Raw genomic sequence first — 13930 nt, 5'->3', positions numbered from 1 at the left:
ATGAGGAAACCCGTGCACTCGAAGGTGAAAAAAGAAAGAGGGTCCGGGGTCCCTCCCTCCCTGCGGTTTGAGTAATGGGTTTGCAGTCTGCCAGGCTGGGAGGATAAGAGGAGCTGGTGACCACAAGCTTCTGGGTCCCGGCCCCTGGCAGCCACTTGTCTGGGAAGCCTGGAGAGGGAAACGAGTGAAATGTTGGAAAAGAGTAAGGAGGATATAAAATAGATTCTTGTACATAATGGATGACATTGCTGGCAAGGCGCGAGGAGCCTTCTCTAAGAAGCTGCGTGCTGGTGCAGTTATCGATTCCTTTTTATCGCAGGAGGTGCCTGAAGTATTTCAAGGCTGTCCAAAACGCCAAAGTTGTACATTTTCCTTTGAAAGCGTTTGGCCAGGAAGAGCTGAGGCTCTGACAGTGTGACCTGCTGGTTTTCAGGCAGCTGTGCCCTGCTGCCCTGCAGATCTCCCTGGTCACAGCCCCAACACGAGGCATGGGAGTGCTGGCCCCGTGGCCAAGCCACGCCTGAGTGGTGGACGTGCTGGTGTGGCAGTGGGGCTGGCAGTGACCCTTCAATTCCTCTTTTTAATTAGGGCTCATCTCCCCCAGCCCTCTGCAGAGCATTTGTAAATCAGCCTGTTTAATCCTTTAACATAAAAGAAGCTCTGTTGGATCAGCCCAAAGGCCTGTTTCCCCCTCTGCCCTGTCTCCAGCCCATGGTGGATGCCAAGGGAGGAGCACAGGAAGCAGGAGGAGCGCACGGTGCTTCTTCCCTAAACCCCTCTCTGCGGTGATTTCTGCTCTCGGGGCTGGTGTTTTCCTCCATAACTTCTCCAATGGCTTCGCAGAATGTGTAGTGACATTAGCCAGAGCTTGACTTTAAATCTGTGACGAGCACATGGGAAATATCGCTGAAACACGAGACGGAAGCACGTGCTTACTTAACCTGAGTGCCACTGGGGCCTCAGCACTGATCAAAGCATTTCAGCAGATTTGTATTAATGCTCTGCCCAGGGGTGAGTGTCCGAGCAGTCAGAGGAGGCCTGAGAAAGGCAGGAGGAAGGTGTTCACTGTGAGGGACCCCCTGGGGCCAGAAGAACCCCAAAGCTCATTGCCAAAAGAGCTCAGGACCTTCCTGGTCACCCTGCTCAGGGCTTGACCAAGCAAGGGGACAGAGGTTGCATCCAGAAGATCCTCTCCTGCACTACCAGGAGGCATTTTGTGTTTGCATCACCACCTTCAAAGACTTCCCCCAAATCCTAGCAGCTCCTTGTGTTTGCCTCCTCTCCTTCCAGCCTCCTGTGTCGCTGGGCATGTACAGGAGTTCGTACAAGAGGGACTACGGGTGGTACTACGAGAACCAGACAACCTCCGAGGTGTACGCGCAGGTACTGTGGGCTTCTCCTTGCTTCACTCTTCGACCCCTGGTGCCAGATCCCCACTTGTGGCTGTGGGACAGTCACTGGGTGCCTTCTCCACCAGCAGGGTGCTGGGGCCATGTTGGTCCCCACCACCGCGACCCACCGGGTCCCATCAGGCTCCAACGTCCTTGGCTTGTGTCCCCAGCCCTTCTGTGGGAAATCCCCCTCCAGTAAAAGCATCTGGGGCGGGCTGTGCTAATTACACTCATTAAGTCAGGGCACTAACGACTGCTCGCTGAACCGCACCTAAGCCTTGGACTCCTATTGCTCCCCGTGGGGCTGGTGGGGTGAGTCAGGATCAGACCCATCCCAGTGCCGCCCTGAGGAGGGGGGCCTGCATTTGGGACGGAGATGTCTCCATGCCCTGACACGGGCCTGAGAAGGCTTCTTGGGGGGAAAGCTCACGTTGTTTTCCATCTAATCTCTGCGTGGAGCAAGCGACCCCCTGAGCCATTTAATCTGATTTTCCGCACTCCGCCTGCCCCAGCCTAATTGCTTGTGGCAGCCCCGTGGGTGCTGGGATGTGGCGGGGGGCACGCTCGCCTGCGAAGGCGCTTTGGGCTCCTGCGCTCGCGGGAGAGGAAGGAAAAGTTCAGGCTGGGGAGGGAGAGCGGGCGACAACAGAGAAATCATTGTGTGGAGGAGCCTGCCTGTGCAGGAGGGTGGTGGTGGTAGGCTTCGTCCTGCACAGCGGGACCCCAGGCTCCCAGCCACCACTGCTGTCCTTGTCCCCTTTCTTATTCTTTATTTATTTTTCTTCCTGTGGAAGTCTTGGTAGAGTTGAAAGGAGGAAGCACCTGAGATGTCACCGCTTTCACTGGGTTGCACATCTCCTTTCGACTCTCCATTGCCCCTCTATTAACTCCCCAGGCCCTCAGAGGAAAGCTGTTCTACTGCTGGTGAGGTCCTCAGGAGGCCCAGGTTTCCCTCTTGGACCTGCTCATTAAGTGGCTAAAACAACTTTGTATTTTTTCGTGTATGTGTGACATTTTGGATGGTGCCCTGTTCCCAAGAGAAAGCTGGGGACCTCCTTGGGTTAAGGCAGAAAGCATTTTCAGGGGTGTTATCCCCACCATGGGCCCCCGGAGGCTCTTATCCCTTTGGAGATGCCTCAGGAGGAGCTTTTGCCATCCTTGGTGGAGGAAGACCCCAAATTCAGGTGGCTCCCATAGCTCAGCAGCTCCCTGATGCCCTGCTGTCTGCACGGTGAAGAAGTCACTGTGGGGTGGGTGGTGACAGGGGAGACATTGGAGACTGAGGGCCAAACAGAACCCCATGGAAGTCCTCACAGAGGAGCTGGTGGACAGAGGATGGTCCTAGCAGGCCCCAGCAGCCTGGCAGAGCTCACAGCAGGAGTGCCTTTTGCTGAGCCCTTAGGAAGGAGCAGTTGGCTCTGGACAGAGCCGCTTTGTGAGGCTGCAAAGACGCTGAAGCCAGCAGATCCCCATGAATAGCCTCAGCAGCCTTTCCCTGCCATGAATCCTGGAGCCATTCCCTCTGCCAGGCCTCGCTCCGTCCCTTCTGCTGATGAGATCAGTAGGGCCTGAAGCCTTCAGCCTCCCCTTCACGGGTCAGGTTCTCCTCGCCAGTGGTTGAGGTGCTGAGACCCCACAGTCAAGTCATGGGAGCTTCTCCATGATGGGAGGTCATGGAGGTGTAAAAAAATGGGCTACACCAGCCACAAATCCTGGTGTGGGACCAGCTGTGGGCCAAGGCCACAACCGACAAGCTGTGGGCTTTCTGCTAGGCTGCTGCAGGTGGATCGTGGGGTCCACATGGCACCCAGCAGAGTCCCGAGCCATAAAAAGGACAGAAGATAGGCAGCTCGGTGTCCTGTGTGTTTTTAATTACATTTGTGGAGCTACTTTGTGGCTGTGCTGTCCCCTAAACCTAGGGGCAGGTAGCGCTGTTTGACGATGCTTTAGAAATTGTCCCACTCGCTGGGGCTCCGCTCACAAGCCCCTTTTTCCTGCAGAAGCTGAAGTTTGCTGATGCCCAGCTCAAAGCCAAGGAGTTCTCCGTGCCTGAGGAACCACGGGTGATGACATACTGCGATGCTGGTGGGGAAGGACGAGGAGTCACCCCCGGACCTGGGGCTGTGCGAAGGAGGAAGCAAGAAGGCAGTGCCTCCAGCCCCCCACCATTTCAGCAGGCCGAAGAAGAGCAGCGAATGCGCTTGGGTTCAGCCCTTCCCCTTGCAGAAACCTACCTCCCGAGGCCCTGCCCTGCCACCGAGCTGACAGCAACCCAGGCGGAGAGATTGGAGAGGCCGCAGGCTCTCAGTGAGCTGGAAAATGAGCTGCCTTCTTCCCAGCGCCTTCTGGCTGCTGCTCGCGCCCCCGGAGCAGCAGGTAATCCCCGCTTGGCTGGCGCCAGCTCTGGCGAGCAGCTGACCAGCCGGATCCAGCCACCCGAGGGGCTGTCTGCCTGCTGCTCTGCCAGCTCAGCTCCCCCTGCCCCTGGGCTGAGCTGGCTGGCCGTGAGGGTTGCAGGCTCCCGAGGAAGCAGGGTTGGGTTAGCGGGGTACCAGGGCATCGGCACTGCAAAGTCTTTAGGGGTTTTGTCTTTTCTCTCCTTTGGGAAGGAGGGAGATGCAGTTAACCCCGTGATGCAGGTGGTGAGCAAAAGGATTTGGTGAGGCAAAAGGACTTAATGATGAGCAGGATTCAGGTTCTGCTCCAGGTATTCCTGTATGGCAGCAAATGGGCTGATGATAGCCAGTCCTTGGCACCCCAGTTCATGGCTTGGTTGTGTGGCTTAAAATACTGATGGAAGTCAGTGCTAAGACATCAGGAAAACAAAATCAGTGGCCACCATCCCTGTGCAACCTTCCCAAAGCAGCAGAGATTTCCTAGGGCAGCACTGCTCAGTGATGCTCCAGCACCAAACAGGAGCAAGGAAGTCCTCACTGCTCCCTGAGCTCACCTCTCCCATCATGGGATCTCTCTGGATCAGCCCAGTGGTGCAGTATTCCCTGCAAAGTCCTTCCCTTTTGTACCCTGACCTTCTGCAAAGGGTCTCAGCTCCTTTTAGCACTCTGGAGCACAGTGGAGACAGCACGGCTCCTTCCACTCGCTTCACATCACCATAAATCTTTTCTCCCACTGGCTTCATGAACCAAATCAATTCCAAATTGATGCAACGCAGCAAAGCCCTGCTGAAGAGAATGAGTCTCCCCTGATTTATGCCAGCTGAGGCTCCAACTTGCCTCAGCTGTTTGTTTGCCTGCTCCCACCCAAGGGTAGGTTTGGGTAATTGATGCTGTTTCCATCTAATTCACTGTCTTCTCCTGTCTCTCAGGGATGTTGCTGCACAGGCAGAAGCTGGATCCAACCTGGGGCACCTACCAGCACTTCATGCTGGAGACGGGCCGGGCAAAGCAACAGGAGGCTCAGCAGAACAAGAACATGTTCCTGGGCTCCTCTGTTTTGGCAGAAGGTCAGTTGGGGCAGCTGCTTCTTGTGGGTGACTTGTGGCCTCCAGCTTGGCTTTGGGCTCTTTTAATTTCATGCAGGAAGAGGCTGAAGAAGGTGAAGGGAAGGTGAATAAAATGGGAAGCGCCTGCAGAGTCCCCATAACCATCCACCTGTTGGTGGGGAGAGGCAGGGCAAGGAAAAACAATTTTCTTCCAGAAAAGGCTGGGGTGCTGGAAATATCACCTCTCTCATCCCCCTTTCCGTATGGGCCACACCAGAAATGTCTGGGATCAGTAGCTCTTTGTGCATCCTCCCTGCTTAGCTGTGAGAGGTGGGCAGCGGATTTTCTGCAGGCAGATCTGCTGGGTCAGAAGGATGCATACCCCATACAGGAGATGACACCCTTCAAATCAGCTCCTGCATGGATTTTGGGGGGTGAGAGCAGAGCAAATGTGCTGGTCCTCATTTGGGGGCCGCCCTCCCTGCCTACATCCCCTTTGCCTGCAGCACCCTGACAAGGAGCTGAGCTGCCCCTTTTCCAAATTCCTGTGGTTTCTGCACTAATGGTGGCCTGGGAGTACAGGATTTCCACAAACCTGTTTTATTTGGGGTCACTCGCACACAACCACAGACACAAACATGAGTGAGGGAACAGAGTCTTGTGCGACTGCCCAGAGTTCAGCCTAAAATCAGTGCCCATGCATCCTCTTGTGGTAATGCTGCACAAGAGGGGCTGTGCCTTTATTTATTTACTCTGCAGAGGTTAAGCAGACCTCTTCCTTGGTTTACTCCTGATTAAATAAAGCAGGGATGCCTTGCTCTGGCATGATAAAAGAAGAAAATCTAGACACTAGGAAAAAATACATAGCTACTGACCGGTCAGTGTCCAGAAGAAAGCAGGGTATCACTTCTAGATCTGCCTTGCATGACTTCCATTACGCTCAAGAGGCCATAGGAAATGAGGCTCGATAATCTCATGGGCCCTTGGCTCTGCAGGGATGCAATTATTGCATTTCTCCTTGGCTAACCCTTGTTCCTCATCAGTCCTGGGAGCCCCAGTGGGAGCACCAAGAGCATGAAGTGACGATGAAGCCGAGGAGGAGGGGAAACAGTCAGGCTGCAGGGTACAGGAGATAGAGACCCCAAAATGTTTCAATGATTTGGATTCTCTTTCACTAGAGTGCTTTGACCTTGACCGGAGAAGTACCTACACCACAGACTTCCAGCGCTGGCCTGCAGCCCACGATGGATGCTGCAAAGCAAATAAGAACATTTCGCACATTTTCCCTGAAGATGGGTGCTTCCAGCAGTAAGGGGCAGCTGGGGGGGGCAGTGGGTGACCACGAGGGACCAGGGGACAGGGTAGGAGTAGGGAAGGGAGGTTCTGGAACCAGATTGGGTTGGAAGGTGTTTCTCAAGTGTATTTCTCTGTGTCCACATTATGCAATGGGTTCAAATTAATTCCCTCGGGGCCAAAGCCTTCCCCAGGGCTCAGCTTTTTCTTGAAAGGTTTTGTAGGCACGAGCTGGGAAACTCCTCCAGGGACAACCTCAGACACGTCCCCTTGGGAAGAAGGAGCTGAGACCCCTGTGGGACAGGGGCAGGGAGGCACAAATCAACATTTCAGCACCTGGGCTTCCCCTGGGAAAGGGCACTCTCAAATCAGACAGGGCAGGAGCTGTTTGCGACGTGACTCATCCGTGCACTATGAACAAACAGGCAGAAACTGCTCCTGAGCTCTCATTTCTCACCAGAACGGCAATTCCTCCCCGCTGCCTCATCCCCCCGCCTCCCCCTAGCACACACACGTTTCAGCTTTGCGTCGAAGCCTCGATTTTGATCTACGATCCTGGTGTTAGGTGTGGGCTGGAGCCCGAGCTTGTGCAACGGTTGATTGAGGTGGGCGACTGGTCCCAACGACAGCCGGTCCCGATGGACACAGACTTTTCTTCTCCCCGTGCCATCGACACGTGATTTTGGGTGCTCCAAATGGTTTTAAGGCTGGGTGGCCAAGCAGAAAGGGAGGCAGGACCCTGTCTGGGTGCACAAGGTAAAGGATGGAGATTCACTTCTCACCCTTTCTCCATCTTCTCCGCAGGAACCGCTGGGTGTCTGAGTACAAGGACAACTACAGCATTTTCTTGCATAGGCTGAACCAGGCAGCTCAGGAGCCCACCACGGGGCTGAGCTCTGCCTTGAAGCCCCCCAGGCTGTCCTCCCAGACTGGAGTTGCACTGGACACAGCCCCGTGAGCCATGGTGAGTGCCAGGATTAGCATGTTTGCAGGGAAAGCTGTGAGTAGCGGTGGGATTTCAGGGGCTGAGGCAGTGGGAAAAACCATCAACAACTGTGAAGCCTGAGACAAAATAGTAAGTGATTTATTGCTGGAATGTTCTTCTGAATAGCAGCATTTTTTCCTCAAAAGTGATTTGCCAACCAGTCTCCTTAATAGGATCTTGTTAGGGGATTGTTTTTTACACAAGGGTGGTCAGACGCTGGAGATGATAAGACAAGGCCTCATCTAGCTGGCCCTGCTCTCAGTAGGCTGGACCAAGACACCTACATTATTTTGTGAGTTTCTGAATGATTTTAGGATGTGTTACCTATGTTATTTTGTTCTTGCAGCTCCTTGGCTCTCTAAGCTGTATGATATTGTCCACCAGAGACCCTGGAAGCCTGGAAACCTCTCTTCCAAAACCCCCATTACTGAATACTTTTTAAGTGTTCAGCAGAAATTTTTTTTACACATATATTTTCACTGAAATCTCACAAGAAACCTGAGCTTTTACTGTTGTCAGGAAAAAAAAAAAAAAAAAAAAAAGGATTTTTTGGACAATGCAAGTTACAGAGCTAAAGCCACTCAGTTTCAATTCATATACTCTAAATAAAAATTGCCAGTAAACTTTCTCTTACAGCAAGAAGTTATTTTAAAATCGCTGTGTTAATATGGTCTTAAAAGTCTTGCGTATGTTATCCAGAGCAGCCAGCGTTGATTTTACCGTGCGTTTTTTTGGGGGGTTTAGGGAGGTTTCTAGGATTTCTGCACGGAGCAAGGCTGCTGCCAGCCTGAAGGTGGCAATGCAGAGCTGCGGATCCCATGGAAGCTGCCGGGAAGGGCTGGTGGCCCTGGACAGGACCGATCCTGCCCAGCTGTATCACCTTGGTTCTCTGCCTTGGGGTCTCCTGAACTGGCACCAAAATTAGCCTGCAGTGGATGGTGTAGAGACTTCCCTCCCCAGTTCCTAAAATGTACTGCTTTTAATGAGACAGCCCTATGGTGCTCGGGGATAAGCAAGTTATTCCTAATGGGTACTGCCAAAATATCAAAAGAGAGCAATAATTCCAGCCAAAAATCTCTCTTGCAGAAATATTAATCATACCTGGGCTAGGAGCTGAAGGTGATGGACTATGCAGACACAGCAGCACCCTGCTCCCTGCCCCAAGGGGTTTATCAGCATAGGGAATCACCTCTCCTGGATACCTTACATCACCTTGTCTGCATAAGGAATCACATTTTCCTTACACTTCAGAGGTTTTTCACCCCATCACCACTCCCTGGTGACAAATTTTGCCATTAACTTGCCACAGGACCCTAGGAGAGCCACGTGCATGGCTGCAGGAGGAGAAGCTTTGGGGGATGCTCAGCTGTGGGATGTTCCTGACCCCATCAGTGCAGCGCTGGGGATCGTAGGGCTTTCCACTGCAGCTGTGTATGGTGGGTGGAATTTGGAGGCAGAAGCAATGAAACTGCCTTTAAAAGAGGGAGAAATGATATTTGCCTACATTAGGCTGCAGAGGAGACAGTTGTCCAGTTTTCCTGGGGAATGGGACCCCACAAATAGAGAAGTTCTTAGTGAGCTCTGTGCTTTTGCACCAGTTAAAATGAATCCCACAATCTCACTGATTTGTTTCTCTTCTGAAAGAAATGTCATCCTCCTGCCTCCCCAAGCTGGAGTCCTCAGACACGCTGACATTGCTTCACTGCAGTGCTGTTAGGCTGAGGGGCTGCGTTGCGACGAATGATTTATATAAGGTAATTTCAAGTCATCTTCACGAGGAACAAATATGCTGCTAATTGCTGATCAGCATGGGTGACCACGGTGGAAACAAATGGCCAAGACAGAAGCTGTGCTTACGGTACAGCCATTCGAGCACTAACAGAGATGTTCCATCAGGCAGAGGGATGCTGGATTTGCTGTCGTTGTCCTTAATGGTGTGCTTGTCTGCAGCAAAGGTGAGACCCAACGGGCACCAGCCTGCACCAGGGCACCCTGAAATGTCTTCTTCTGGGTCTTCTGGTGCATGGCACCTTCCCTCCGCGGGTTATTCCTTCTCTCCTGGGAGCTGGGGGTCCGAGGCAAGCCAAATTGCTCCTTGGGAGAGAAATACAGAACTGCTGCTCTGGCCACAAAGGATCCTGCTCATTTGTCTCCACAGAACCACATTTATTTCCTTTCCTACCTTTTGTTTCTTATCACCCCTTCCCAATATTGTCCCGTCTGATGTTGGCAGCTGTTCCTCTTGATGATTTATTTATTTTTCTCCCACTCCCTACTATGGAAACAGATGGCTCCGAGCCAGCTCCAGCACACGAGTGGGTAGGCAGCAGTCAGCACAGTGCAAAGCGTGGCTCCAGAGAACCCTCGCACCACTCTGGGAGGTCACGGCTGTTTTGTGATGGTGACAATCAGGCTGCATGCAAATATATTCAAATTACAAAAGGGAACAGCTACAGGGACCACTTCCCTCTCTCCCTAGTGCCCCAGTGATGCTTCCATGAGCCCGGCGGATGGAGCCACTTCATGTGAGTGACACAGGCTTAAAATGGAAGAGTGCTGGGGCTGAAAAGAGGTGAGCAGCTCTAGAGAATGCTGGAATTACCTCAGCACCGTCCCTTTTCAATCCTTTTCTGCACAGCCCTGAATTAACTGCCTGGCCTCACAGCACCAGATAACATCGGCCGTGAGCTCCATGGGATTCAAAGAGGGATGAGATGTTTGTATGGGAAGTGTTCCCTCTTAGGACGCTTTGTTGATCCCATCACAGACTGCACAACCCAGCGAGTGCAGTTTGTGGGTTTTCTCCCCAGTGCATGCCTAACTTCAGAGAAAAATAAGTTTCCACTAGGGCTGAGGTGATGCTTTTTGCGTGAGTGCCTTAGTGCCATCTCCTGGGTGGAAGGGGAAATTCTCCCTTTGGAGGTGCAACGTGTGCCCCAAATGCCCACTTAGGCCAGGCTGTGTAGGTAGTAGGTAGTGGGGTGTGTGAACGTGGCATTGGGGTGCCACACGGTGCCCCATCCCCTTAAATGCTCGGTACATTTCCTCCCTAAGCCGCATAATGGGGACGGCTGCTCAGGGAAAAGGATGCCCTGGGACCTTCCCTTCTCATCACCATGAACTTCCACGTAGCATTTTTCATCTTTAATTTTGTCCTTTATGCTTCCAAGCATACAAGAACAAACTGAAGGTTGAACTTGCTTCATCCTTTATGGGAGAATCCATTCAAAATGATCAGAAGGTAGCCCAGTAATTACTATTGCCCTACTTATAATCTTTCAAGCTCTCACTGCAGATTCCCTCCCTGGTCATTAGAGGTGTAAAATGTGCTTGTTGAACAGTTTAATGAATCACACAGTGCTGAAAGCCTGCCTAAAACGTGTCTGTGGCCGTACTGGTCCCCACCTACAGAACATCTCCTTCTCCATGGGGTGACCAAACACCCTGGTGTATTTGGTGGTGTCTGGGGAGCAGCAGAAATCCCACAGCAGCAGCCTCACCAAAGCTTCCTGGGAAGAGTGTGGTTCAGAAGAGCTAATGGTTGGTGACAGAACAGGCCTAAAATTTCAGAGGTGTTTGTACAAACATAACTAGAATCACGAGTGAAGCCAGCAGAGCTGAACCAGCATTTGGGATCTCGCACGGCTTTGGTGGTCGTGCCCTGGATCACCGAGCAGAAGTGCGTCCCTGAAGGGGACTCCTCCAACACAGCATTTCTTAATTGCAAGATTAAGACTCGATGTGTGCTTGTAGCTGAAGTATGTTGGAGAATGGTGTTGGAACAGATTCTTCACGTCTTATTTTACAACGTAGTAGACATTAAGCAGCTGGGAAATGCCTTTCTGCAGCGGGGGCTGGAATGCTGTGTGCTGCAGTGAGGTCTGCACCTGCCTGGGGCTTGGCCACCAACTCCAGGAGCTATGGGCAAAGGGAAGGAGCCAACGTGCCCAGTAGCCCATTTCAGCAAAGCAGGACTTCATCAAAGCTTTGGGAGTAGTACAGTTTTATTAAAACTTTCTTGAACCACTGATGGAGCTTGAAAAAGATGGGCCTGGTTGTGGGACTCAAGTCACAGAAAATCACAAGCACCTAAGTGGTCTTCACTGCCTTTGTTTGAGCTCACCTAAATGACGAGAGGTTCTTCACTTTGGTTAAAAACCAAATGAATCATCCAGCAGAAACTGAAAGAGAATGCGTTATCGAGCAGGAGTGACGCCGTTTATTGTGTACACATCGCCCTGACGCAGCCACAAGGTAAAATAAAAGTGAGCTTACAGTTATAAATAGCTACGTGATGATCACCTGCACTGCAAATGCAACTGCTTGGCCTGTGCTTGGCTCAGGGACCAAACCCTTCACGTCATTTTTTTGTTCTTTCTCCTTTGGAAGACCACACACAGGGCTGCGTTGGGCTTGGCACCATGGTGTTGCGATTGGGTTGGGTGCTGCTCACTGGATTTGCTGACTGTGCCTCCATCAGATATCAGCTGCTGGAATTTTCTGTTTATTATTATTATTATTATTATTTTTTTTTAATTGGAAACTGCGTATTTTCTGTAATATTAAAGTTTTGATTTTTCCTTTTTTTTTTTTTTTTTTTTTTTTCCATTCTCCTTTGATGACATCAGAATTAAGCATTTCACCTGAGATCGTGCAGCCTTTGTAAGACATAAGCCAGTGAGCAGTGGTGCCATCCAGTCAGGTCTTTCAGACCTAATCTATTCTAATTTTATACTGAACCAAGCCTATATGCACCATTTCTTCTTCTTCTTCTTCTTCTTCTTCTTCTTTTTTTTTTTTTTTTCTTTTTTTCTTTTAAACAGTGTCAAATTGAAACACACTATGATAGTTGCTAATTCAGTTTTCATCCTTCCATGTCCAGCTGGGGACACACAGCTCTGTGTGCTACTCAGCAGTTGAAATGAGATGCCAAAGACATAGGAAAAAAAAGAAATAGATTTTATTTCTCAATAGGCTGCATATCTGGGGAAAATATTCCAGCAGATGAGACGTGGCTCCTGGCCAGGTTGCTTATAATGAGGCAATTAATTGAATAGGTCAGCAGGGCAAATGGTCATGTCAGAAATCTCCAGCTCCAAGCAACATTTGAGAGTCTTCCAGGCTGGCTTTGCTAACTGCTCGTGCTTTCAGTCTCGGTGCATGGTATGAGATTTCCCTGTGTTTACCAAGGAATGCACGTATAAAAGATGTGAACAAATACAAGAAGAGAAAACAAGCACTTAAGAATTTTAATCGAACTGTCTTGAGTGTCGTGTAGAAGAGCAGACGGGCTGAGATTTGCTGCTGTGTATAATCACCTACAGCCTCTTGAATTCAGCTGTGACACCTTCTGGCATAAAACTAATTTATCTGGAAGGGCAGATTGCACCGTACGTGCCAGAGAGTCTCCCAAAATTGTGGCTTTTCTCACTACAGCATGATGACTATTGTGTATCCCTGCGGGGACAGGTGGGCTCACACACCCTGAAAGCTCCATCCCAAGGCAAGTGAGTTCCCAGGAAAGATTCCTTCTTGTTTTGAGAGAATCAGGCTTTAGAGCACTTAAAAAATAAAATAAAATAAAATGAGGTTTTATGTTAGCTGTTCCTTATGATAGCTTTGCAAGACCTGTGCTGAGTTAGGCTCCTTTACAGGATCATGCTGAACAGACTGGTGCTGGGAACCAGGTGTGATGGGGCATTACAGAAGGGGCAGAGCCCTTAAAAACAGGGACGCTGGCTGAAATCAACCCCTGAGAGACAAGCAACCCCCTGAGGCCACTGGAGAAGTATAGCCGTGAGAACTAGGAAAAGTTGCTTCAAGCCTAGGAAAACAAAAAAAGCAAAGAAAAAAGGAAAAGAAAAAAAAAAAGAAAGAATGGGTGAAATAAAGAATAAAGAGCTGAGCAGCCATTGATGTGCCTGGGGAATACAATGACCCCACAGCACGTGGGGATGGGGCAGAGGTCGATGGCTGGAGGCTGCATCTTATAAAAACCCAGACGTTGGCGTTAGGAGGAGATGAGGACCTCATAGCAGGGGATGAAGGTCCCCGTGAGGTCCCTGGAGCAGCAAGCGTGCTGCCAGCCCCACAGCCCCTGGGGTTTCAAGGACCTTACGACGTGCAGGAGGAGGATGGAGGGCTCTGGACAACGATACGTGTGCCTGAGCCAGGTGCTGGGGATGAAACTTTGTTGTGTCAGCCTACGTGTGCCTGCTCCGTGCTGTCTTGAACCCCAGCCAGTGAGCAGGCGAGGAATGAGAGGTATTTAGCAGCCGTGTTGTTTGCATCACGTTGCTGTTTGCCTAATAGGAAGTTAGTGGGTTTTGTTCCAAGTGGGGCTGTGAGAAATGCCAGCTGTTAGCTCGGCTGCTTGGCTTTACGCAGAGCTGTTTCGCAAACAGGTCACGGGCACAGCGCTGTGTTCGCAGGAAAACATCGAAGCGGCATTTCTGCTGTGGTTTAGAAGAAGTTTGGGACTGGTTTTTGAACAGGAATCAGGCCTCCTTTCATTGACACAGTTCTTTCTTTCCAGGGAGAGGACAGAAAAGCAGAAAAAATTGAGAAAAATCAAAACGTGGTCTTTTAGAAAATTATAATGGTCTTTTGCCATTTGCTTTTGACCCAATCTGACCACCCACCTATCCCAGGGCAGTCAGCTATCCCTACAGTCAGCATCATCCCAACAATACAAGCAAGGGTAAAATCCATCTGAATTTGTAAATAGCTTTGTGGCCAAAAAAGAGTTTGTTTTTCTGAATGAGTGTTGCATTGAGGGAACCCCTTTTTCTCCCAGTTTCATCCCCGGGGATGAAGGAG

The 13930-nt window shown here is 50.8% G+C and overlaps 2 protein-coding genes across 3 annotated transcripts; both read left to right on the top strand.

Annotated features, from left to right (window-relative positions):
- Positions 1-4487, top strand: LOC311436757 (uncharacterized protein; the record flags this gene model as incomplete). Its single annotated transcript, XM_084519218.1, has 3 exons — positions 1-24; positions 1291-1383; positions 3392-4487. 3 exons carry the CDS (start codon positions 1-3, stop codon positions 4052-4054), a joined length of 780 nt encoding a protein of 259 aa, XP_084375344.1. The 3' UTR covers positions 4055-4487.
- A 135-nt stretch (positions 4488-4622) lies between these two features.
- LOC311436068 (uncharacterized protein) lies at positions 4623-8190 on the top strand. Of its 2 annotated transcripts, none has more exons than XM_084517764.1 (4): positions 4623-4854; positions 6012-6141; positions 6931-7090; positions 7856-8190. In XM_084517764.1, the coding sequence occupies exons 1-3, from the start codon at positions 4719-4721 to the stop codon at positions 7082-7084; spliced, it is 420 nt and encodes a 139-aa protein (XP_084373890.1). In that variant the 5' UTR covers positions 4623-4718; the 3' UTR covers positions 7085-7090; positions 7856-8190. The 2 variants fall into 2 exon arrangements, with proteins under 2 accessions (XP_084373890.1, XP_084373889.1); XM_084517763.1 differs by lacking the exon at positions 7856-8190 and adding an exon at positions 7458-7750 and having other exon boundaries at positions 4624-4854.
- Positions 8191-13930: the final 5740 nt, after the last annotated feature.

Source organism: Aythya ferina, assembly GCF_964211825.1.
Source record: "Aythya ferina genome assembly, chromosome: 4".
Taxonomy (NCBI): Eukaryota; Metazoa; Chordata; class Aves; order Anseriformes; family Anatidae; genus Aythya; species Aythya ferina.
The sequence above is the reverse complement of the archived record's forward strand: the minus strand, read 5'-3'. Positions and strand labels throughout refer to the sequence as shown.